Here is a 27,880-nt window from a genome sequence, read left to right as displayed (position 1 = left end):
ATGGATTTGTTTTTGATAGTTTGTTCTTTTTGCCTGGTTGTAGTTTTTCCTGCATTCTAGTTAAAGTGAAGAAAGAGAGAATCTAAAACAGATATTTATGTTGTTCAAAGATGTTTTTTCTCAAAATGCATATGACTGTAGATATACAAATCGGCATATGACTGCATTACCCATGAAAAATTAAGTTGAGCCAGTTTTTGTTCATTAATATTGACTTCCACTTGCATACCTTGAGTCATTATCTGAAATTATAAACACAATTGAATCCAAAGGAATTTTCTGACCAGTACATAGTACTTTTAACACCCACTGCCATTGGAGACTGTGCCTGGATCTGTGAGAATTGAACAAGAGAGTTCCAGTTTCAAAATGGCTGCTACCATTTATTGACCAAGGGTTGGCACAAGTCCAAGGTTCCAAGGTATTTATGTATGATATAGAATTTATAAAGCGCTTAGACACAAGTGTTTCAAGGCGTGAGATTTACTACTATGGACTTAACTGCTGGATATCAGACAGTTAAGTTAGACCCTGCTATTCAGCATATGTTCGCCTTCTCATTTAGATCCAGACAGTTGTGTTGGACAAGAACTCCTTTTGTCTATATTAATAGTGTGAGTGAATGTAACATCTACCTGCATAACGCAATGCCAGATGCTGAGAAGCAGAGATATTTAATTTATCTTTAAAATATGTTATTAAAAAGTAACAGACCGAATGAACATTTTCAGAAAATAAAACATGTGCCTAACCAAATAAAGAATGTTGGAGCAAAGATTACGTTGCAGAAGGCACATTGGTGCAGGAAGAAGTTAAATTTACTAGGTCATGAAATTACTGAAAAAGATTTAAGCATTACAGAAGTTAAAGGATCCTCATAACCCTAAGGAATTTAGAGGCCTGTTGTGCATGATCAATTACAGTAGGACATGTATACCAGAATTTTCCAAAATTACAGAACCTTGCACCAAACTGTTGAAAAAGAGCATTTCTTGTCAATAATGAAGTGAACACCATGAGGCAGTCCTTCAATTGAAGAAATGCATGGCACAAGCCCCATGCCTTGGTTGCTCTGTTAAAGGAGAGGAATTCTTCATGGAAACTGTTCTTTCTAAGACATGTATGACTGCAATCTTGTATCAGGAACATGAGAAAAAGAAGAAGGTGATAGCATATGCCAGTAAGCATTATCCTAAATAGAGTGCTGTTTCAATGAATGTGAACATGCATTGTTGATGACCATATGGGTGCTACAACACTTTCTTCCAATAATGTAATGTGAAAGGGTAATAACTGAGACTTCACACCAACCATTGCAATCTCTTCAAAGTAAGAAAGTTTGATTCCGAAATCTCTCCAATTCTAGGATTACATCTTGGATTTGATCAATGCAGGGTTTTTCAGTAGTGGTTAGTTAGGAGGAGAATAGAAAGCGTCCAATCGCTCAAGGATTGGCAGAACTACATTATTGTGCACAAATGGGGGATATTCTGAAGAATTAGAATGTGAGTGATGACAACATTAAAGAATATCTGAGATCCTCCCACAAATCTTTTGATGAAGTCATTTGCAAAAACATGCCCAGTCGTTTATGTAGATGGCTGTGCATTTCATACAAATGAAGAGTCAGTAAAAGATTTAGTAGCAGGAAGCGAAAATGCCTTGGTCCTAATGATCACATTTGGTCTGCTGAAAACAAAATTGGTCCTAAAAGTATTCAAGTGGTTGGATTGGTTGTGATCTATAAGGTCATATTCACAGCAGCAAAGAATCAGATAAAAAATGTGGTAATTATTACAGATTTGGAATATGCCAGGAACAGCTTCATAGAATATCTCCTAACACGGAAGGTCAGGGGAATGTTGACGTACAAAAGGAAACCCCTAAAACAAGAAACACCTATTATAACAATTGATCAATTGGTCCCCGAGAATGGCATGACCTTAAATTGGTGGAAAATTAAGGGACATTCAAAAGTACCAGGTATTGAGAAACAGGGACATGAGTTAGCAGATAAATTGGCAAAGGAAGAAGTTCTAAAAGGAGAATACATGGAAATGTACCATGTATTAGAGGAAAGACAGATATCAGTTGTTATACGGCCACAGTCTAAAAATCAATATGAACCCCTAGTGACGCAATGGAGTTGTAATATTCCACCCAAAGACTTACTAATGGCCCAAAGAGTTGATCCAGTATTAGGAAAAATCTATGATTATGTTGAAGATTCTGAGAAGAATCCAATTTCAGTAGAAGATTATGTCGGAAAAGAAGAACTATGAGAACTAATGAAGGCAATCAAATTATTTAATCTACACGATGGGTTGCTAGTATGGAAGCCCATACGAGGATTTACTGAGTGGGTTGTACCCATGTCTTTCAGTGGATTGATGATGCATCATGCACATGAAACTATTACTGCAGGACACAGGGGTGCACCTTGTTTAGTAGAGGATGCTTGGTAGGTGCCCAAATCCAACCTAATTCCATGACACATAGAGCGCATTTACTTAAAAAGAGGATTAACATTGCCATGGTCTGATATCCAAGTCGACTTTATTGGTCCTGTGCAAAGATCAATACTGGGAAATAAATCGCTGCTAACAGTGGTATGCATGATGACCAGGTTGGTTGAATGCATACCAGTTCCCAAATGGCCAAGAAACAGTGCAACAGTGATGGTAAATCACATTTTCTCTAGATTTGGTTCACCCCAAAGGATTGAAGCAGACAGTGGACAGGAGACAGATACGGGGCATGAGCGGGGGGTGGGGAGAACAGGAGACAGACACGGGGCATGAGCGGGGGGGTGGGACATCACAAATGTCATTGATGACATCACTGATGACATCACATGTCTGGCTCACTCTTTTTTCTTTTGCTGACATATCTAGGCCACATGGTTTTCTTCAGTAACAGTCAGAAGCTAAAAATTGTATTTTATTTGTAGACGTATCCTACAAGTAGGTTCTTATAGTAATTCCCTTGGAGTCCAGTCACATCATATGAAACATATACATAGGAGAAGGCACAAGATTTAAAGACAGCATTATTTTCATGCAAATAAATGATTGCTCTGTTTCAAAGCTGCCATTTACCCTATGTATATGTATAATTGGTATGTGTTCTTGTCTCTTTGTGTTTTGTCTATAGTAATGCAATTATGTAATATATGGGTTTTATTAGCTACTTATTACATATTTCACAGTACACATAAATCTATTAAGAAAACAATTATCATTTAATTATTCAACATATTAACATTACGAATATTACACCTTCATCTTGTATGCTGCACACAATGCTATGTTTCTGCATTAGTAGCTTAGTATACTAGATAGAACCCCATAATAGAATGCTATTTATATCAATGCATCGTTCAATGCACTAATTAGGGTATGATATTTATTGCAATGATCCTTGACACTTTTTTCACAAAATTTTATAATAAGAATCCCTTGTACACATATTTCATGAAAAGTACATACACATGTGATGTCATCAGTGATGTCATCAATGACATTTGTGATGCCATCTTTGATGTCGTGGGTGTTAGTCTTAGCAGTGCACGGTGGTGGCGTGAGTTATGGTTGCTTAGCTTACCATAACTGGCGAATTTTAAGGGTTTTTCGGTTTTACTTGGAACCATAATGTCCCTTTAACAAAGTTTTTTTACTGAATTTCATAGGTTTTTAGTAGCGCAACTTAACCATAACGTCCCTTTAACAACGTTTTTTTACTGAATTTGATGGGTTTTTAGTAGCGAAACTTAACCATAACGTCCCTTTAACAAAGTTTTTTTTACTGAATTTCATAGGTTTTAAGTAGCGCAGCTTATCCATAAAGTCACTTTAACACTTTTTTTACTGAATTTCATAGTTTTTTTATTAGTGCAACGTAACCATAACGTCCTTTTCAATGGAGGAAGACCACTAGCATCCTAGGTTCTCAAAGTGGGAACCTGGGGTGGTAAAAAAAAGATTTTTCTTCCCAAACCGGGACGCCGCAGGCAGGCGTCCTGGTGTAGGAAGGAAAATCTTTTACCAAGATGGACACCAGGGAAAGGGAAGGCAGGGTGTATAAAGAGAACACAACAGGGCATCAGCGGGGGGTCGGGAAGACCAGGAGAGAGACACGGGGCATGAGCAGGGGGTGGAAAGAAGGGAGACACGGGGCATGATCGGGAAAGAAGGGAGACACGGGGCATGAGCGGGGGTGGGGGGGGAAGGGAGACACGGGGCATGAGCAGGCAAGAAGGGAGACACGGGGCATGAGCAGGGGGTGGGGTGGGGAAGAAGGGAGACACGGGGCATGAGCGGGGGGGGTCAACAGGGGAGACACGGGCCATGAGCGGGGGGAAAAGGAGGGAGACAGACACGGAGCATGAGCGGGGGTGGGAAGAACAGAAGACAGACATGGGGCATGAGCGGGGGCATGGGGGGTACAGGAGACAGACACGGGGCATGAGCGGGGGGTGGGGGGCAACAGGAGAGAGACACGGGGCATGAGCGGGGGGGCAACAGGAGAGAGACACGGGGCATGAGCGGATGGGGGGAACAGGAGACAGACACGGGGCATGAGCGAGGGGTGGGGGGTACAGGAGACAGACACGGGGCATAAGCGGGGGTTGGGGGGCAACAGGAGAGAGACACGGGGCATGAGCGGGGGTGGGGGGAACAGGAGACAGACACGGGGCATGAGCGGGGGCTGGGGGAACAACAGAGACAGACACGGGGCATGAGTGGGGGTGGGGGGGCAACAGGAGACAGACACGGGGCATGAGCGGGGGTGGAGAGCAACAGGAGACAGACACAGGGCATGAGCGGGGGGTGGGGGGCAACAGGGGACAGACACAGGGCATGAGCGGGGGGTGGGGGGAACAGGAGACAGACACGGGCATGAGCGGGGGGGTGGGGAGAACAGGAGACAGACACGGGGCATGAGCGGGAGGTGGGGGGAACAGGAGACAGATACGGGGCATGAGCGGGGGTGGGGAGAACAGGAGACAGACACGGGGCATGAGCAGGGGTGTGGGGGGCAACAGGAGACAGACAGGGTGCATGAGCAGGGGGTGGGGGGCAACAGGAGAGAGACACGCGGCATAAGCAGGGGTGTGGGGGGGTACAGGAGACAGATACGGGGCATGAGCGGGGGGTGGGGGGCAACAGGAGAGAGACACGGGGCATGAGCGGGTGAGGGGAAGAGGAGACAGACACGGGGCATGAGCGGGGGGGCAACAGGAGAGAGACACGGGCATGAGCGGGTGGGGGGAACAGGAGACAGAGTTTGGAGTTTGGAGAGTTTTGACTCTTTGGAGCGTACACTCCAAAGAGTCAGTGAAAGAATTGCCACAATTGTCCTCCTTATAAGGGGGAGAGGGGGAGTGTATTAGCCAAGCCAGGTTCACCAATAGGCACACGTTCTAAAACCAATGACACAATGAGCTTGAGATTCAAACCGAGCCTGAGAATATTTCAAGCAGCAAATAAATCTTTGAAAAAGTACATGGCTGAATATTACATCTTGAAAATACTTTCATGCAATCACTTAAATAAAAATGTCTCGGTGTCAGAATAAAACCACCTAGAGCCGGTATGAAAATGACCCAGGAAACACCAACACCTTGCAAAACACTTTCATACATTGGCCCTCATATTCACTATTGAACCTCTGTATGAGAATCATTAATTGACTTGCTAACACATTCCTCAGTGAAACAGCAATACTTGCCACAGGAAGACAGCATAGTGCCACAGATTATGCAGATTGTTATGCCATCAAGGGCATGCCCATAAAACTGCTGGAAACTATATGGCCAGCATACTCGCACAGAGCATATGGACCATATATGGTCATGTATCAAAGAAACAATTTCTATATGTATCGCAAGATCAACTTTATCAACTTGCAAAAGCTCAAGAACCATTTTTCAGATTGTCCTCTGGTAAATCATCATGAACGTCATTTGGGGATCCCTGTGGGTCCCCAGCAAGCTCCCTCCCCACCCCCATTTGGTATTTCTGGTACTTCCTCTGTGACCCCTGACCTACTAGCCCTCATACCTAGATATTAAAGAGGGATTTATTGCTCAATGAAAAAACAGTCTTGCCCTGAAATAAATCACTTTAGTTTGGGTACTCTAAGCGTGTTTAGTCCCATTCACCTTTACAATGTATGAATGTCTTTAAGTGGGAGCTGCTGCCACAAGTAATTCCGAAAAAATAATGATATGATTTTTCCATTTTCATAAGGAAACTACAATAGCACTTTTCATGGCATCTTCAGGATTATTATTGTCTGAGTATTGGTATTCCTTTATATACATGTTCTCTGATTGCGTGTGTGTGTGCACCATCCATGTGCTTGTGATTTGTTTATGTGTTATGGTTTATGTCTTATGTGTGACACATAATTGTAAAGCACACAGTACAGTTATTTCTATAACTTGTGTACATTTAGGAAAGTAATGTTTTCCTGCCGTATAAAGAAGTGGATGGGGGCAGCTCAGTGCATTAAGTGATTACAGATAGTTATTGTGCTCCTCCATCCCATCAGAATAAATCATACTTGTTTAGTGGTCGAACCATATGCATATAGAAAATGTTGATACCAAGCGAGTGGGACCGGTATGCTCAAACATGGGCCCTGTGCCTGCTGGGCCAAGAGAACCCAAGCAACACCTCACTGATGATGCCCAATGAGGCTGAAACGTGTCTGGCACTTATTGTGGTCTCATGTAGAAGGGATGTAACTAGCAGTTCAGGCTGGACTGTCATTTTTGGGTGGGCCAAGCATGATTTGCATATGGGCTTTCCCCATTCTGTAATGGCTTGGCAGGTGAAGATGTTTGGTCTGGAGGGTTGCCCAAAGTGATGTCAGTGGTTAAGATGCATTCTAAACCTTCCAGCCATCATCCACTTTGTTTTGCTGTATTCGTAGCATCCATGAACAGATTTGCAAATTATCACCCTAGTCCTAACATGGGTGCTACCTGCTACCTACGAATAACTAAAATAACCAGACATACAGAAAGTACTAATAGATAAACGGTGAATTTCTATCAAATGTTCGTGTTATGGTGAGGTGACGATATTAATTAGTTCAATGAACAAACACAGATGCATGTTAGCTTTCTTTTGTTTGAAAATAATTCAATTGTACAATTGCCTTTGACGGACCACTATTTTACTGAATTTGCTCCTTGCGCTTTCTCTGCAGCAGCTATCTTATGGCTCTAGTGTGCCCACCTCAACAAGCCTTGAAAGAGTGTTTGTTGGAGCGAAACATGTCTGCTTTATCTTTGGTAAAAATGCTCAATGCCATGAATGATGCCCGTTCCTTTGCTCAGTGCTCCATGCGATGAAAGGCAGCGTTATCTCTTGCCAAAAAGTGTGAAACTAATGGCACTTCAAGCCGAAATGGAACTTCTGAATATTGTGCGTTCATAAAGTGGTCAACAGCCAGACCCTATTAAATGGCACATATTCTCTTCTTCATGCAATTTGTGCTCAAAGACATTATAGCAAGTGGCACCACAGAGAGAAATTGCCCCCCTTTTCCCCTCACCACCTCTTGGCTAATCATGTCTACTCCACCCCTACCTAATAGACAGGTTTTGCAGATAATAAAGTCATGGAACTATGTTTACATGGGGTGGCTGAAATGGAAATTGGAAGGAAGCCTCACCAAGAAAATAACTTCAAGGTCCTATATGACAAGATCCTCAGTGCCAAATCCATCATGTTCTCTTTACCCTTTTGTTTATGGCCCAACCCTTGCAGGTGGGATACGCACATTGCATAATCCATTTTTTTAAAGTTCTTCTGTCCAAATATTTAAATCACCCTCCAATCAACGAGGGGTTAATTGCACTCTGCAACATTTACTAATTATAACACGTTTTCTCATAGCTACATTTTGATCTGGGGGCTGTGAAGTTCAAAAGCAAGACGAGGCTCTCGTACTTTTGCTTTTGCTCCAAAAAATATTTTGTTGGCTTCACACACCAGCCCTAAAATGTTTACGCAAGCACAATCACGATGGGGAATGTTGAACGCATGACTGCTTCCAAGCGTTCAGACATGTGACATCCAAATAATGTGTAGGAAGTTCAATTGGCTGCTTCGGCAAAGAAGAGAAGAGATGTTGTTGCAGGACTCTGCCCCTTTAAGGGGGAGACAAGTGGCTGGCAGGAAGGAGTGAGCGGAGAAAGGAAGAGGAGGAGCCTAAGGGGACAAAGTGAGTACGCAGTTAAAGTTTAATAAAGACATGTGATTCCATGAGCTCCGGTTTGCCGTGTCCTTATTTGTATGCACGCCCGCAGTAACAGACGCCAAATCATTTCAGCCTTTCGATCAGGAGCAAATCCTGCATGTGTTATTACCAATGATTGGTTTCATCTCAATGAGCACCGCTGCTAAGTTTCTTCCATGCAACGTGAGCACCTGAATGGTGGAGATTCTATTAGACTGATGCTTGAGCCTACGCTTTGCCTGCAGAGTTCATGCTTGACAGGCATGGAGTGAACGCTGCTGTGAAGAGAGACAGCACAGACCATAGTCGGGTGGCGAGTCATTCAAGATGCAGAAAGCAACATCATTAACACAAGAAACAACACATCCAGTAGGGTTTTCCATACGCTTGGAAAGTTCATATACAACTCAGAGAAAACTAGGTCCCAAAGATCACATCACCCCCACTCTCTGTGTCGTACAATGGCTTCCGATTGGGGCGACAATCCACCTTCAGGGCGATGTGCATTCCCCAATGAGCCCTTCACAGCAAAGGACCGGAATACATGCAGCATAGGCTTATACATTCCAGGCCCAACAGAAACCTCAGACCAGGCCCAGAATTCTTCTCGTCATTTCAGCAACACAATCAACCTGCATGGGGAGCTCTTCCTTCTCAGTCCAAGCACCCACCATTTAGAACTCATTCCCATTAATAGCGGACTTAACTCTTTGCAGCCTGTGCTGCACTTGCCTCTAACCTAAGTGCAACTACTGGAGTTGACACTTTGCAGCCTGCGCTGTACTTCATTTGACCTACGTGTAACTGCTGGATTTGACACTCTTTAGCCTGCGCTGCACTTGCATTCAACATATGTGTAACTACTGGATTTGACAAATGTAGTCTGCCCTGCACTTGCATTTAACCTACGTGGAACTACTGGATTTGACACTTTGCATCATCCTCTGCACTTGCATCTAACATACGTGTAACTACTGGCGTTGACACTTTGCATCCTGCGCTTCACTTGCATTTGGCCTACGTGTAACTACTGGATTTGACTCTTTGCAGCATGCACTGCACTTGCATTTAACATATTTGTAACTACTGGATTTGACACTTTGCAGCCTGCTCTGCACTTGCAATTAACCTCTTTGTAACTACTGGATTTGACACTAGCAGTGTGTGCTGCACTTGCATTTAACCTACGTGGAACTACTGGATTTTACACTTTGCAGCCTGCGCTGCACTTGCATGTAACATACTTGTAACTATTGGATTTGACTCACACCTCCTCACGCTGTACCTGTAATCCTGACTGTAACACTCTTCGACAGTTTCCCCGTACAATGAGTTCTAACTCTGCCATAACTGTAACCTAAGCACTAAGAGCAACATGTATGTAACAGCGCCCTGATGCCTAAGGGTTTGGTGCGCTTCATAAATGTAAAAATAAAAAATAAATTAACTATCCACCGCATAGAGGGCCACCTCACTTTCAGGAAGGCCCTCAAACCCGGGCTCTTCCTAGTGACACCCTAACAGATTTAGCCCGGACTACTCTGGAGCGTGAACTATTCGGCCACCCTTCTGGGGAAACTGGGCACACAGGAGAAATCTATAGGTGCCACATATCACTTCTTAATCCAGGCCTATATGATATGCTCTGCACAACTACATCTAACTAGGTTGCTCGTTCTCCGTCAGACCCTCATGCTCTGGATCCCAAAGAATACAACTGGGTCCCTCCGGGGGCTTGGTCCGCTCAGTCGCAAACATCTGCGATACACACTGCCTGACTACACCCACCCTAAACATGCATCACCCTTGGCATGAGTGACACTTCCAATAGAATACAGCTGAGTCCCACTCAAAATTCAGTTCACCTGTTCACATAGTTTGAATCTTATGACACCTCTGCCTCTGTTGATACTTCAGTAGCACCCGTCCCCTACTGATAATCATGGGCTGCTGTTAGGGACCTAGCCACTCCCAACCTAACTATGTTCGTAATGGCTGTACATGCGCGCGCGCGCACACACACACACACACACACATCAAATGCCGAAGGCGTCGTGAGCAGGAGGCAATGCGTGATCAGCGATAAGAGCTTCCAACAAGAAGTGGCTGCAGTTCATGTATTCATGTGAACTTATCCTGGAGAGACCATCAGATGCTTATTGCAACAGGTATTTGCACAGCTCAAGCAAACAGGATGTTTTGATTGAGGTCATCACCTCGTGACCACCGCATGCTGTCCGAAACTCTGAGTCATGGGATGCACGGGTGCTCCAACACCCAATCAGAATCTGACGCTGACAGCATCTGCTGCTGCTAGGTACACATAGTAGTTCTCATACAGAGTACAACATGGAGAAAAAAACTACGCCTATTAGCCTGTTATATCATAAGTGCAACAGTGGGAGTTTGCTGCTTCCATTGGGCACGCTTTCATAATATTCATAATTGTTCTTCTTGTTGCAGTCGTGCTATAATTTACCTTCATATCACTAGAGGCCTTCAAACATTTGCTTGTAAGGACGATTTTGGTGATGGTCAGCTATGAAATGATAATGCCCTGGAGACCTCTTATTAATGAAGCAATGAAAACCGAGAAGAGGCTGATATTATGTGCAATGCAATGCACTGCACGTTAGTCCTTCGTGTAGGACAGGCAGTCAGAAAAGGCTATCAAAACGTGTCCCCTCACGTGTCCCCTCATTGGCTATGTTGAAGGACATGCGCGTATCCTTTCAAAAACTTAACCCGGTCAAGCTTTACCCTCTGATTCAACCACTGTCTGTCCCTGAGGGTTATCCCACATCTAAACTAAACTAGAGCGACTGTCTTCTGTCCTGGGATAGGTTTGGAGAACCCCTGTAACTGAAGGCAGCTGTGTGTTGGTGCTGTGGCTGGGCCATAGCCCCTTCTCAGATAGTCAGATGGTCAGAAGGCCTTTACGACGCTAAATTTAGAGGTGAAGCCAAGCTAAGATCGCCTGATCTTTTCAGCATTTAAGGACGTCATGTGCTACAGCCAGGGTAATAGGACAGGGTCTTTGGAGGCCGCTATTGCAGTGCTGGGCCCTCTACCATCTGGCCTGTTTACAACAAACCACGAATTTTAATTGGACAAAGACATTTCAAACGGTCCATTATTTAAATTCTACAAAATGTGTAAATTGTGAAAGAGCTTCAGAAATTCTCTGCAGATTGTTTTAATCTGCAACTAAATTGACCTTAATACTATTACTGTATCATAAAAAGATGAAGGAAACGTGTTAACCGAACCATGCAGTTATGGAGACAGCAATGGTGAGATTACAAAGGACATCATTGTTTATATGACGTTTAGCATCACATGTGACATACGTTATTAACTGTCTGATTGCATCGCTGGTGCCATCAATGAGTTATTGACAACGTCCATTACACAAGAATGAGTGAAACATACCAATACAGATGCGTACACACAAGACAGGTACAAAGGCTCGTGCATATGCATACACAATGTCGACAAAGGCAGTTGTTTATGTTAAATAAAACGATGGAGTCGCTTTATGGAGTGTGCATAATAAAGGGGGTACTGCAGCTATACAGGTGTCACGTATTACGGGGCTTCCCGCAAGGAAACAGAAAACACAAACAACACGAACCAGTCATTGAAAAGATGGCAGTGTATTACTATTAAGAATTGGTTGTTAAACGAAATCCATTAAAAAGATTGCAGAAGCGACTGTTTTAGAAATAGAAGATGGACAACAACGACATACAATAGAAAATGAAGTGCATTCAAAATATAGCAAAAGAAGATGGAGGGTGTGTTAATATGACAGCAACTCATCCACCCCATGTGTAAAAGAAATACCAGGCAGTGGCTTCTTCAGTCGGAAAGCGTATGCATGAAGAGGTGCCGGTGGTCAAGTTAAAGAAGGGAAACATGTATACAGTCACCCAATGACAAGGCAAATACAAATGCAAATGTACGGTAAAGGTAGCGTCACATTTAAGGCGGGCATGCGCTGCGAGAAATGGGCGCTGCCATGTGCAGAGCATTGGCATTCATGAACAAAGACAGAGGACAGATCATTGACCTACATTATGCTGTTGCTGTGGCAGGGTGCCCTGTCAGATATTGCTTCCTTTCCTGGCAGCCAGTGATATCAGCAATGACCTTATTGTATAGTCGATATAATATTCAATGTGATTCATGATGTTTATTAAGCTCTATGTGGCATCGTGTATGACGCAATCACGAAAGTTTCGAATTATTGTTGACTTCTGCTTTCTTTACTGCCTGCCTCCACATTTGTGTTTGCATGCACAAATGTGGTGAATTTGCTTCGTTTTGTCTTTCCTTAGTGTTAGGTTCTGTTACAGCTATTTCTTGTTGCATTACTGACCAGTGACACTGAAAAAAAAGAGTCAAGACACCTGTATTCTTTATGGAGCAATCTTCATTAAATGTACCATTGTAAATGGCATATAACTCGCCCTCCGTGCCCCAGAATGCGCCGCACTGATTTATTCCACATTGTATACGAGCCTGGGCATTTGACAGGTGATTCTCTGTGTTAGTGGCTAAACAAATATCAAATTCCAAATTACTTGATCATTGTAATTAAATAACAGTAATGCCATTAGCAATGCACTGCATGTTAAAAAGAAAAGACTTAACCCTTCGTCTGACCTTAGGGCATATGTAAGTCCTAGCTCCCACAGGAAAGCATAGACGTCCGGGCAGTGAAAAGTTTAAACAAAGCCAGCCATTTATCACGTGACCAGATCTAGGTCTCTACACATTAAAACCACTGCAGTTAGAGAAACTATAAGCAGGGGGCAGATGTGTAGGTCAGGCCACGTTGAGCAGCGCAGTGAGGGAGCTAAATGACATTCCCAGGTGGGGAGAACACTCCCATTTGTGTCGCACACAATAGATGACAACTGTCTCATTGTGCTATACACCAACTATCACATGAAGAACAGTCATTTAGAGAAACAGCTGTGTTTCAGCACCTTCCTAAAAGCAGACAGGTTGGTAAATATACATACATCTTCTGGAAGAGCTATGTTTCTGGGCTGCAGCCACACACAAAATACATCCTCTCTTTGCTAAGATTGCTCGTCCATAGAAATGCATTTCAATCAGCCATTAATTACCTGACATAAATAACCTCAGAGTAACAACTCTACTATTTCCTACTTAGATCCTACAAAGTATTTCACATGTGAGACATGGCACTGCTCTCCAGAGGTGGAACATGCACTGTTCTCTGCACCCTGAGAGCATGTTCTTGTTATTATCCTCTGGGGAATGTGTTTACCCTCCAGAGCATTTCTTGTTTTTTACCCTCTGGAATATGTTCTTATTTTTCAACCTTGGGAACATGTTCTTTGTTCACCTCCAGATCGTGTTCTTGTTTTTTAACCCCTGGAGCATGCTCTTGTTTTTCAACCTCAGGGGCATGTCCTTCTTTTTTAACCTCTGGAGAATGTTCTTGGTTTTCAAACTTAGGAACATGTTCTTGTTTTTCAATCTTGGGACCATGTTCTTTTTTTCATCTCCGAATCATGTTCTTGCTGATAACCTCTGGATCATGTCCTTGTTGTATAACCTCTGCAACATGTTGTTGTTTTTCATCCTTGGGGGCAGGTTCTTTTTTCTATCTTCCTGAGCATGTTCTTGTTTTTTAACCTTCAGTGGATGTTCTTGTTTTTTAACCCCCAAAGGACGTTCTTTTTTTCCACCTCCGGATCATGTTCTTGTGTTTAACCCTCTGGAGCATGTTCTTGTTTTCAATCTTGGGATCATGTTATTTTTTTCATCTCCGAATCATGTTCTTGTTGTTAACCTCTGCGTCATGTCCTTGTTGTTTAACCTCCGGAACATGTTCTTGTATTTCAACCTCAGGGACATGTTCTTGTTTTTAAACTCTGGAGCATGTTCTTCATTCTTGGGACCATGTTCTTATTTCATCTCCGGAACATGTTCTTGTATTTCAACCTCAGGGACATGTTCTTGTTTTTAAACTCTGGAGCATGTTCTTCATTCTTGGGACCATGTTCTTATTTCATCTCCGGAACATGTTCTTGTATTTCAACCTCAGGGACATGTTCTTGTTTTTAAACTCTGGAGCATGTTCTTCAATCTAGGGACCATGTTCTTATTTCATCTCCGGAACATGTTCTTGTATTTCAAGCTTGGATGCATGTTCTTTTTCTTTTAACCTTTGCAGCATATTATTGTTTTTTCAATCTACAGGCCATGTTCTTGTTTTTTAACCTCCAGAGCATGCTCTTGTTTTTTAACCCCCAAAGCATGTTCTTTTTTTCCACCTCTGGATCATGTTCTTGTATTTCAACCCAGGGACATGTTCTTGTTTTTAAACTCTGGAGCATGTTCATGTTTTTCAATCTTGGGACAATGTTCTTTTTTTCATCTCTGAATCATGTTATTATTGTTAACCTCTGGACCATGTCCTTGTTGTAAAACCTCCAGAACATGTTCTTGTATTTCAAACTTGGGGGCAGGTTCTTTTTTCTATCTTCCTGAGCATGTTCTTGTTTTTTACCCTACAGAGCATGTTCTTGTTTTTCATCCTCCAGGGCATGTTATTGTTGTCCAACCTCTGGGGCATGTTCCAGTGATCGTATCTCTCCAGCTCTGACATCTCTTCATTGGCTCTCACTGGTGGCAAGGATCAAGTTCAAAACCCTCTGCATCGTCCACAAGGCTTTCTGGGGCATGGGACAGTGCTACCTCCAATGTTCTCTTCCTAAACAACTTCCTTCCCGAGCTCTCCGCTCATCCACTTCCAACTCTCTGAGGGTCAGTCGCTTTTCCAAGCAGAGAGTTGGGGGCAGATCTCTATCTTCGGCTGGGGCCTCCCTCTGGGTCAGACTCTCTCAAACTTGAGCATAACCACCTCCAGTTCTGGAAGCAACTCAAGAACTTCCTCTTCACTTCCACGTTCTCTATTCCTCTCCCCTGCTGATGTCCCGACAGCTCCACGCACTGGTCATCTGGCTATGCTCTGAACTTGGGCCCAGCCTCCTGCATGTCCAGTTGCACTTCACACTGCCTACCGCCCCCCCGAGCACTTGTAGTATCTGCAACCCTACAGTCCCTTAAGTCTGCACTTATTAGCCACCCGTTGGGTGCACTTTTTGAGTTACCTGAACTGAGCCACACGCTGGTTGCACCTTTGAGTTACCTGCACTTCTTCCTCCCCCCGCACCCCTTTGGCACTTCTCCCCTTCCACTTTCCCGCAATTGCATGATCTGAATGACACAGGGCCTAGTAAGATCGTTGTTTTGTCCTCCCTATGTTTCCCCCTCCTTGTCTTGTCGTGCCTAGAAACACTTGTGTACATGCTCGTTTCAATTGCCATATCTTACATCATGTCATAACTCTGGATCATGTTCTTTTTTTTAACCTCCAGAGCATGTTCTTGTTTTTCAACCTTGGATACATGTTCTTTTTTTTAACCTCCTGAGCATGTTCTTGTTGTTCAACCTTAGCAACATGTTCTTTTGTCACCTCTGGAGCATGTTCTTGCTTTGTAAACCCGTAGATGACTTTTACACCCGATTGTTTGCAAAACTGAAGTTCATCCATTTGGGCATTTAAAGGCCTGCCCGGAGACTGTTCCTTAAGCCAGCCACGGATTACGAAGTACCCAAAGACTTAATATATGTTTTTGCAAAAGACTTTTGTCTTACCCAAGCCGGAGATGTTTCACTTTTCCTGCTGGGGGTTGGTGGTCCTCAGTACCAGTGGAATGCCATAAGCATTGTTGCAGTTCCCGAATGTTGGCCAGAGTTGGGTTCCATTTTATAGATGGCAGACCTCGTTCATCCATGTCTGGATTTAATTGAAGCCGCGGTTTAGCCTTTGACGTCTGTGAATTTGCCATTGACTGAGGTATGTGGTTGTTTCCTTTGTCATAATATTGTTATTTTAGGCTCAAGTGGTAAAGATCACATAAAGGCACATGTGACCGAAGGGGCCCCGTGACACTTCACAGTCAGGCTGGTTTCTGCCTCCCAGGATAATCTTTGGCTAGCAGTCACTCAGGAAAGAATTCATCTTTGCACCTCGATAATTGTGTGGTGGTCCACAGCACTGGAAAACGCAGAGAGGGGTACAAGTACAATCAAGAATAAATGGTTCTGTTGCACTGCGTGATGTTGTCCTCAAATGCATTTAAAGTGGATTATGTTCCATATTGCGGACAAAACCCAAAATGGGCTGGGTGTGACACATGATGCTTGGTGCTTTTCTTCTTTTTTGTGTGCTTGATTTTCTTTCGTTTCCATCACTTTGCACATGACTGGAAATATAGATATGGATCTGTAGTTAGTCATCACAATGGTGGGAGGATTGAAGGGACTACAGCTTCATTCACAGGCTAATTGATAAAGGTGTGGTCATTTGGACCGAAGCAGTTGGAGGATGTTCAAGGGCACGCTTCACACATCAGTGCATGCTGTCAGGGAGACATACGTGCTAATAATTGGTGATTCAAGTGCTAATCCAAGTTGTGGGAAGGATAGTTGCAGATTAATAAAGCACTGTCTTGGATGGAGGGGTATACAGTAAAAAAGCAGATTGTGCAAACACATTAAAAATTCAAACCTGATGCCACATATTGTAAAGTCACCTTTGAAAATTAGAACTGAACCTCATTCAACAAATGCAGTCGCAATGGAAGGCATGTGCATGGCTTCAAGGGTCCTGTTTCAGTAAATTCGCCTTGCCATGGGATGGCTATTTGGTCACTCCCAATAGAGTCCCATGACCATTTCTTGGTATACATTTACAACATCAGATCATTAACAAAAGCTTGGACCATGATATTTACACGTACTCAGGGGTGCCGAGTATGCGGGTGCTCCGGGACCCGACCCTTTCCTCTCCCCAGGAAAGTCCAATTTTGTGAAAGTTCCTATACATTGGGGGCTTTCTCTTGCCGCCGCCGCCTTCCCCCTCCCCCGGCCCCCACCAGGAAAACCAAAAGTCAACGCCCCTGCACATACTGATCAGTTTGAGGTTGTTTGGGGAGTGGTGGACCCTGTGCATGGCTTCAGGTTTAGCATTGAGTTCTCTTTGATGTTTGGAGTTGCACCTGTTCTTTGCATAAGCTGCACACAAATATGACTTAGGTCAAGGCTCATATATACGTTACTGTTATTAGTCTGATCACTAATTAGGATATTCTTTTCTGCAGAGGTGGAGTAAGAAATATGCTTCCTTATGAAATTAATTTGGGTTCAATTCCTTTGAGATCAAGTTAATTCTGTCTTGAGTGGGTCTCTGTTCCTTGCACTGCTATGCCACAACACCAAGAAAGTTATTGTGGGGTTAAAACGGTTTGAAAGGTCTTGGGTTGATTAAGCTATGTGTAAAGTAGCACTGCCCTCTTAGACAAAGACAATTTCCCGGAGACAAAGGCTTGCATTTGAGCTAATTTGCATACCCACAATGCCTTGCTCTTGTGGCTCAGAACTGGAGGTGAGCTTCCAGCGGTGGCTACTAGGTGGCGTTGTTGAATGTGTGACTTGGCTCAAATGGTCTTTCCTACTTTCACTATACATATATGCACTTTATGATCTATTGTTTTCAAGATGACTATTGCTGCTTGAATGCTTGACATTTCTGTAGAGACGAATTTGAGGCCCGAGTGGTGAGGTTCACATGATAGCTGACAATTGAAGAGGCTGCACTGAGCACTACGCACTTTACAATCTATTGTTTACAGCTGACTATTGATGCAAGCACGTTGCACTTTATTCAAAAGTTGAACATGTTTTATGCTGCCAATTTTAGCCATCTACGTAGTACGTAAAATACTTAATATTAACAATAATGGGGAAGGTGAATTGCAATTGGAAAGTAGCTTCAAAAGGGTAGATGCATTTAAAAGTGTAAAATGCTTTAAGGCTAGAAACAGTCAAAGATAGCCGACATAGACATGCAGTTGATGGGCAGAAAAGTTAGTCCTCTCTTAATGTCTATTTGCCGTGAGAACACACCGGTTATTTTAATGTGCACTTAAAATGTGCGCTAATGTTGTGAACAAGCGGTTGAATAAAGGAAGAATCCTTTTTTGAACTGCAACTGCATCCTGAGGATTATTACTGACCACAGAGAGTGCCGCTCACCAAACTGATGTATGTTCAGTAAGAAACCAATATATATATAAAATATTACTTTATATTATATTGAAGATATGTCAACCAATTAAACATAGACTTCCCACCATGCAGCTTCCAAGCATAAATACTTTATTGCACTAATTCATATTGCCTAAACCTGCCCAAATTCTTTCTTTTGAAGATACTTGAAAGTGTTTGGGGAAAAAGCTCACTGAACAAGTTCATCGTCCCTTCTAAACCTCTGTCTGGTCAGGCATCGGGGACCTTTGACAAAAAGGAAAAGTACCACATACGTAAGCCTCACATAAGATGCGCCTTTAACACGGTGATTTACTCAAAGGTAGAATTAAAGTGGCCATAAAGTGGACCAACTATGGTAGCACTTAGGCGATGCTGAGTCCCCTGCATGCAATTTTCTACTTTTGAAAAACAAAATGGAAAAGTTAAGTGTAAAAACAGGCAATTTCGCCTTTACTCTTTATTTTAACTATGCGTTCTGTAAAAAATGTAAAGGCTATCTGCAAATAAAGCTTAGCAGATGGCATTTACAATGAATTCTTATGAAATCCGCCTACTTTTAGCAGGTGCTAAATGCAGGTGGACTCCATAGAAGGCTATTTGTTGCACACTTGCCCAGGTGTACAACGGAAAGGTTGTGTAGGCGGAGCAGGAAGCATGAGGGGGAAATGGAGATCCTGTCCTCTCTCCCACTCAGTTTGCAAAGCATTTGTAAAATGGCACAGAGCAGTAAAACGCGCTACGCCTTGGTTTATGCTTTGATTTATCGCTCCGCGGGCACACGACAGGAGCACCTAAGAGTCACAGGGCCTGATTCTCAGAGCGTTTGTCAATGGGACTGTCAATGGGACTTTCCCATTGAAGAAAGCTTCCGTGAATCGGGCCCATGTCTGTTACTTTTCTGTATGCCCTAATCAGGATTCTTCAACCTGTGGCTCACCGTATATTTTCGACTACGGCTCGCATGATCCCGCGTCCCTGACTTTGCTGGCTAGGGCTAATAGGAGTTGTAGTCCAAAACATCTGGAGAGCAAAACGATGCTGTGAGTGCTTTTGCTCTACTCTGCACTTTTGTTCCTATAATATTTATTTGAATAAAGGTTAAATATCTAGACAAGATCAGCAGTGTCACAATTAGTCCAAGCAAGTAAGCACAGAGCTGAATCGCGCTGCAACTCCGGGGGCCACCAGAATGGGTTATAATGTGAAATGTGTTCATGTGCAACAAGGAGCCTGGCTGCAACTGCTGTAGCATGTGAGTTGTGACACATTCCATTATGAATGGCAATGAATTAATAATGGAATGGCATGGATGGGTTTTAGAATCAGAAAAACGCACTGACCTTCACACTACACAGGTGCAGCAGCATAATGACCCGCCAATTGCAAGCACATCAATTCCTGGGAAAAAGTCCAATGAGATTAACTCAGCATGTATCCCAACATCAACAGTTAAGACATAACATATTGAACATTAGCGTATGACATTTTCTTACACAAAACCATAAACACATTACGAAGACAAAAAAGTAAACAAAAAACATTAGCTTCACACTGATATTCCACCATTTGATGAGGATATATATATATATATGTATATATATATATATATATATATATTTTTTTTTTTTTAAAGGTAAGAGCCCACATTGAGTGACACAGGGCTGTGCATGTTGATCCCAATTTCATTAGTTGTGAACCTATGGATATCACATGGCGGTTGCCTCTCCATCAATATCAAAGGTGTGTTCCAATTGTGCGGTATTAGTGTGCTTTATGGCAAGAGTCAAGCTTGTCTTGTTGCTGGCACACTAGAAACCGAATGGTGGAGGCCATGTGACTGCTGAGAACTAAGTTATCCTCAATGATAGGTTATAACAGCACACACGTATATCTTCCATCCCATAACCCGTGCACATAGAACAGCTGTGCAGCGTCATGGACATGTACATAAGATGCAGTGCACCGAATGCCTCCTGCCACACTCACATCTGCCTCATGCTTCTTATGAGATGAGGCATTTGCGGAACTACTCAAACTACTTTATGAAAACCTCTCCTCACCCCAAAACAAATATGCGTTGGTTGTCCTGCCATCCTCCCCAGATCATTCCCCAAGTGGGGAAAGCTTGGTGTCCCCTGCTACATCCCCCATCTAGCAGAACCCCTTCACTCAAAACAAAAACAATGCCTGGTTGTCGCTGGCCCACCACGCAGAAACGGTGCCACACTCTCATTCCAAGACTGATGAAGAGGCCATCATGTTTGGGCACACTGCACTTGAGTCACAGAGGCAGTGAGAGGAAGCTTGGGGGCCTCTAAGGGGCCACAAGTGACGGGGAAGATGAATAACTCAGGAGCGGGCATCAGCGGATCCAGAGGGGCTTGTTGTTTTGTGAAGGGGACCGCAGTCAATTCCCAGCACTATGTTATCAATAGATAGCAGACACAACAATTTTCAAATCAAGGCAATACACAACATTACGGTTTAAGGTGGGATGGTCTGAATTCTGCATGGGAAATATTGTTCTTCCTGGTGGAAAAGTGCACACTTCTAAGGAATAGCAGTATGAGGTGTGTAAATGATTTCAATCCAGCAAACACCCAAGTCAAATCCCAGCATGTAGTGCACAACAGAAACCCTTATTTATTTTGTCTATAAGTTTAATATTCTGAACGATATACCACTCATATCACACCCTTCTCCTGGAACCCCACCGGTCACACTGAACCAGGAATCAGGCTAGCTTGCAAAGGTAAATATTTATTTATGTATTTAAAATGTAATCACGATATGTTTTAATAGATAAGCAACAATCACCAATGGAGTGACAGGACACAGAATAATATATTTAATATACTAGGAATAAGTAATGAGCAAAACAAATGCAGCACAGAAATAATACTTTTGTGTTGGTTCAGATCAGATAGCACTATGGTTAGAGGTTCCCCCTGCAACCCCCCTCAACCCCCAATAGGCAATGTAAAGAGATGGGAGGAGAGAGCAAGTATTCAGGAATAGCACAAATCAAACAGAATATCAGTCCCACTTCCTCCTTCAAACAGAATTGACTTTTCAGCTGTCAAGATGGCTTTAAAATGGTCTTTAGAATTGCCTGAGCAAAAACACCATATATGGTCATAAATACTTAAATTGTTGTAAATTCCTATGGGAGCCACAATCACCAGCAATGATTTATTCCAAAGAAAACATTTGAAATCTTAAAGTCCAAGTCGGAAGCAGTTTAAAGCTATTTCTCATGTGTAAAACCTCTCAAATTTTAAAATCACGGAAAACTTTTCCTTGCATGATTTTTGCTATAACGAGAGAATCTGACTGATTTGTGTTCGATTGGATAGCTATGGATGTTAGGTACAAGTAGGAGTTGAACTTTCGTTTCTATCATAAAAACTGAGGGAGTTACAGAGGTTTTAGTAAAGGTCGTTTTTTGTAAAATAGGCAGGAGAATGGAAAACAGAAATGCATTTTTGAAAATGACAAATGGGTTTGCTTACACTAGAGGATGACTATGAAAAAGCGAATACCACAGAGGAATCTTAGTTACGTGATTAGTGTAACCCACCTACCGAGGAAACTCGACTTCTTCAGATGAGAAAAGAGTCAGCGCTAAGATGGTTCTAACAATGCTGGTTCTGAATGAAAGATAAGATGGGTTTGAGATAGGGATAAGAAAATGCAAAGACACTCCTAACAATACTGGTTCTGAATGAAAGATAGGATGGGTTTGAGATAAGGATAAGACAATGCAAAGATACTCCTACCAATACAGGTTTTGAATGAAAGATAGGGTGGGTTTGAAATAGTGATAAGACAATGCAATTATACTATGAGCCACAGTTCTTCCTATTAATACTCACAGGATAAGTTTTTAAATCGGACTGTCAGCTCTGGTCATTGGATTGGGTCTGGTCTAGGAAAGACAGCATATCAGGCATTATACTTGATCAGCTAGGCCGGTTGCTGGATTTGCGCAGGATCTGTCCTCCTAGACTGTGGGTGTTTGAATCAGCTGGCTGGTGAGTTCCTCAGGCTAGCATAGTGGTGGCAAGCCAGAGGATTTCAGAATACTGGTTCGAAAGGTCTTCTCACACCACCCAGCACTTCATTGGGTAGAGAGAATAAATTTGAGGATTAGGGCCTTGCTGGAAATCAATAGTTCTCTATTGCTGGCAAGAGTCTGGCCTCTGGATCTGGAAGAATATTAAAGCTGGATGTAGAATGCTGGATCAGAGTGCTTTGCCGGGATCAGGAAAGTAAGTGCATCTGTGAGTCCCTATGTGTTGTCAGCTGTCTCTATTTATGCTATAAAATGACATCACAAATGGGGTGTATGGGCCGGCTTAGCTAAGCTTGCCCCTGTGAGCTGGGATGGGACCACACTTCATCTCCGCCTTGCATTTTGAATGATTGGATCAAGGTCGGATGATGTCACATGTTATGGTTTGCTTTACAATCCTCAGAAACCTCCCTTTAGCCACTGGTCTCAAAATCGGATTTGACACTAAATGTACATTTCTACATTGGCCACCTTTATACAAATCACACACAAGGATGCCATATTCTATGTAGCAGCTATTCCTCAAACAATGCAGCGGTGGGATCTTGTCTCCACTTTCACAGAATTTTGCCCTTTTTGCTATGAACACAATTTCCAAATTGTATGCAAATTTCCACAAATGTGTATGTTTAACATAGGGATTTCCGTGTACATTTTCACAATTCTAGCATTAATACCTTTCGCATAAAACCACATATATTGCCATTCCTGTCCAGAACATGTCACACAGTTCTACCGCCTCTTCACATGTGCATCCAAAAACTAAATTAACAACTCTGTCCTTTTTATATTTTTCACCCTTTTGGATGACAAGTTATGAGTCTTTTAAGAATTGTTCTTTGTTCATGTTTAGCAACAGATGATCTGCCCCTTTTTGCCTCCCTGTAGTCCAGGAGCAACCCCCTCCTTGTTTGTTGCTTCCAGGAGGCATTTATGACCACCTTCACACCTCTGGTTTCCTGGGCTGAAGCTCTCTCATTGTTCCTTCTCTTTCCATAGACAAAAGTCCGGACTAACCTGCAATTAGAACCTCCCTGTGAGTTACTGATGAGTGGAAGAACCTCTTTCTGGGAGAAACCTGCTTTTCCAGTTCTTGCAGCTAAGCCAAGCTAAATAACTTCTTAAATCCAGCAAAAACCAAATGTGTTGCATCAAACATACATTTTTAAAGCGCTCACACAGCCCGTGGGCATCAGGGCGCTGTTACAGGAATTGTATGTTTTTTACTTGCTAATTTTTTTTTTTTGTCTTAGTTGCGTATTTATAACGTGCTTATATACCCAGAGGTTTCTCAGCGCAGACCCGGGCATCGAACCTGTGTGCTCGTGTCGTCTTGCTTCAAAGGCGTGCACGTTGCCACTGAGCTATCCTCCCGGGAGGATACATTTCTTTCTTAGCATTAACATCTGTGGGATCAAAAAACACAACTAAAATCTGTATTCCTTTTTGGCAACAATCCTTTTTATGTTTTGCTAATCCAGCAGACTTTTAGTTTTAGGTCCCTTTAAAGTTTCATCAGTACTCATCTGACAGCTGTCATTCAGGTAGCCCTGGGCACTGCACCCACATTTTGGCATAGACTGTCAGTTTTCAGACAATCCAGTTTGTCTGAAGAATGTTTTGCTTTTCACATTAGGACTTTTTATGTTCACAATACTTCATTAGATACATGAATTTTAGCACCAGGCAAGATTCTGAATGTTGAGAAGTGTTGTGAATAGGCATTTAGGAGTTTTTAGCAACAATGCAGATGTCATTTGTAGGCACATTTTGGGGTTTCACTTACAAAGTGCTGCTTCTCTCTGCATTCTGTTTGCTGGTCATGAAGCCCACTGGCACAATTCTGCAGGGTGTACTCTATTTCCCCGCATATGCACCCTGGGTGGCCGGTTGTGCATCCCTCTTTTTGTGTGCTGGAGCACACGGTTTTTGTAGTTTTTTGGCACGCACAAGGGGTTTGCCACCATTGTTGATGTTTCTTTCACCATAACTAGCAGGGTGATGCCGCATAGCATAGCGGAGTGGGTCAATAAATCCCACAGGTGGGGGGAGGGGTAATTTGTGCACGAAATATACATTAATTAGATTGTACTCAGTTTTCAATGTATCCATTAATCCCTTGTTCCTATGTCCAATACACCTATCTACCCGTCCGCCCACCCATCCAGTCATCAATCTCACCTTTGGTCAATCAATGCCTCTAACCGCATGCACATGCACACGTCTATCCATCCATACACCAGTACATATATTTGTATTTTCATTTATACGTATATCAATATGTTTTATCTGTAATAGGTTTAAACCAGATGTTGTATGGGTCCACAATCTTCTGCCTCTTATATGCAACCCAGTTTTTATCATTACACTCATGTCGAAAAATGGATTCCATAAAACATTTATTTTTTCAAACATAATAAAAGTTAATTTTAGTCATAATATACTTTCTTGTTTATCTGGCAACCATTTTCATACAAACACAATGTGCACAACTTCCAAGTCTTGAACTTAAACACAAATAATGAATCCTGGTTAAAGTTTACAACTAGAGTTAATTAGTAGTGTATTGCTCTAAAATGTTAGTGTTCTTGTATGTAGCTAATAACAAACCTCTTGAGTTGTAGATTTCAAATAAGGGCAATGGAAAATCTCAAACTGATGGAATAAGTTATTGTTAAGGAAAAGAAAGGAGCGTGCTGATGATGGCACTCATGTTGAACACCGGAATCTACAAAGTATTTTGGCATTATTAAACGTGGATAGCCGGTAGGGGCGACCCAGACTTGCTGTTTTGGAAGACCTGAGACTGCTGTCCAGAGACCACATAGCAGCAAAACAATAGTCCTATGCACACACTTTGATATATGTTCAATTTCTCCTTGAAATTTTCTTTTTAAATAAATAAGAAAGTATCTAGAAATTGAATGCTTGCTAAAACTATTTTTCAAATGTATTGAATTGTGAATAGTATCTATTGTTTTGCTGCTGTATTGGTTTCCACTGATCCTGTTTGCCCAAATCATAGCAGCGTGTACTCTTAAGTAACTCTTCTTATGCAAGCAGTCATTTATCTCCTATGTAAAGGATTATGCTGGGTATAGAAAACGAGCCAAGTGGGTTTTAATTACATGACCACACGAAAAAAAACTCCCAGTCTAAATCACAAACAAAACAGCTGGCTTCATGCTCCCTAAGTAGGAGTCACTTAGTTCCGAAGTATTGGATGGCTATGCTGCGTTGACTTGCTACCAGAGGCGTTGCTAAGGGGGGATGTAACCAGTGGCTAAAGTGTACGAAAAGAAGTAGTGGAGCTAAGTTCTCTGCTGGTCTGCCCCCCAGCCCACAAAACCCATCCCTACGCACCCTCCCACACACAATCCAAACCCCCCAAACAAACACATCTGCTATTTATGGGAATGGGCAGTGCAGTGCAAGCTTCAACTTCTTCCTATACTTTTATTTTAAAACGAAACCATTCCAGAAAGTATAGGAACAGTGAAACTTAAAAATAAAAAGTATGGGGGCACCGCTCCCGACCGCTCCCGCCCACTTCGACCACTGGATGTAACGGGGGCATAGTCCCGGGTCTTTTGGTTATAGCCCCGGATAGAAGCTCAGGTGCTACAACCAAAAGGCTAGCTAGCCCCAAGTCCTGACAGTCCCGACATTAGCTTAGCCCCAGATCTTTTCCAGACCTAGCAACACCCCTGCTTGCTGCTGCAACATTTTTCATTTCTCTCAGCACTGATATTGCTCCTTGGCCAAAGAAAGGCCACCTTTACTTATATCATTGGGTTTAAAACATAAATGCAAGAGGTCAGTACACGAGAGTGCATTTCTCACATATTTGAATTATTTTGTGCAATAAGCACTATCAACACAAAACAATTCAGACTACATTCTTCTGTTTGATATGTGCTCCTGCTCCATACCATCATCCAATAAGTCAGTGGGTGTAGAATTTCCTTATTGGCAAAGGCAACAACCCTCAATTTCAGCTTGAATACAGCATAGAAGGATATGTCGAGGCATTGAGGTGTGATAAACTGACATTTCTTGCACATCCAAAATCTCAGCAACTCAAATAGTAGCTCAGGGTTTAAACCCCGCACACAAGAGACCGACTTTGCAGAAGGCATTCGAGAAGGCCGCCCCTGCAAGGTCGGTCTTTTGCCAAGTCCTCCATCTACCTGTCAATTTCTGGAGCTCCACCTCCCTCCCTCCCTCCCTCTGTGTTGCCCCACCACCGCAATATCCCTGGCTCCTCCACTGGCTCTGAAAGTCTTCCTGCGACCGACCCTCTGTGCCACACCACATACAGGCTGACGTAATGGGCACAGCCTTCTGTACTCGGCCTTCTATATGTTGGCCTGTGGGGGGTGTGGTGTAGACACCACAATCACAAATAGCAGATGTGGCTGCTTTTAATAGTGGCAACGCAATCACTGGGCATTCGAACACACATTCAAATTTCTAACGAACTCTGAATATACTACGTGTGTTTCGTTTGAGTGTCAATTTGCTTTTTGACCTTGTGCTAACCATGATATACACGATCCACAGTAATCAAATTGTAGAACGTGTTCCGCAAATACTTCATCAACCAGGTTCTATAAGCAGGGTTTTATGCTTCAGTTTTTCCTGGTTAATTGTCCTTAAATTGCTGTTTCCATTTTGCAAGAGGCAGTTTCCCCCTTGAATATTATTGCTATGTGTGCCCTAATCTGCAAGAGGTAAAGGATAAGTTACATGGGGGAACCCATACGTGGACTCCCTGCTCACTGTGCTCAGAGAGGCGCAGTTCCACCTCAATGATGAAGCCCAACATGGCTGAAACACGTGTATGGGATTGCTGTTGGTACTCTTATTCAAAGCAGGTTTGCCTGGCATTTCGGTGCTTGACTTCCCTTGTGGGCAGGGCAAAGACTGATATGCAAATGGATATTCCTCCTTTGTGAAAAGTACAAGGAGCTAAAAGCAGTGGCTGCAGACTCTCAAAGTGGGACAAAACCACAGAACAGGTTATCATGCCAGGTTCTTTCTAGAGAGGGGCGCCTGCTACTTTTTTTCAATGGTCCAATGTTTGGACCCCATTATGGAGCATGCAGCACACCGTGATAACAGCAGTGCACCATCCAAAGCCTTCTAATGTATTTTAAATTTGTCAGATTGAACTGTATGCAAGCTGGAAACCATTATCAAACCTGAGGCATACTGAGGTAACATTGAACTGCAGTTGTGCAGCGTTAGAACCTTCAGAACATATTGTGTAGTGGTCACATTGTATACAAGTCAGTATAGGAGCTTTTTTTGAAATCACTACATAGTCCTGGCACTGTACAGAGGCTGTAAAACACATTTTAGACTCTGTGGCTCGGTAGACTCTGTGGGCCT

The 27,880-nt window shown here is 42.8% G+C and overlaps 1 protein-coding gene across 5 annotated transcripts in view; it reads right to left on the bottom strand.

Annotated features, from left to right (window-relative positions):
- Positions 1-27,880, bottom strand: part of HECW1 (HECT, C2 and WW domain containing E3 ubiquitin protein ligase 1) — a 1,624,660-nt gene that overhangs the window by 1,200,434 nt on the left and 396,346 nt on the right. For 2 of the 5 annotated variants that reach the window (XM_069613305.1, XM_069613306.1), the window contains one exon: positions 19,752-19,809. The exons of the other annotated variants lie outside the window; for them this stretch is intronic. In XM_069613305.1, coding sequence (XP_069469406.1) covers positions 19,752-19,778 — 27 coding nt within the window. In that variant the 5' untranslated portion in view covers positions 19,779-19,809. The remainder of the gene's footprint in view (positions 1-19,751; positions 19,810-27,880) is intronic. 5 annotated transcript variants of the gene reach the window in all.

Source organism: Ambystoma mexicanum, chromosome 5p, assembly GCF_040938575.1.
Source record: "Ambystoma mexicanum isolate Mex_15411 chromosome 5p, UKY_AmexF1_1, whole genome shotgun sequence".
Classification (NCBI taxonomy): domain Eukaryota; kingdom Metazoa; phylum Chordata; class Amphibia; order Caudata; family Ambystomatidae; genus Ambystoma; species Ambystoma mexicanum.
Note: the sequence above shows the minus strand (reverse complement) of the source record. Positions and strands in the feature narration are given on the sequence as shown.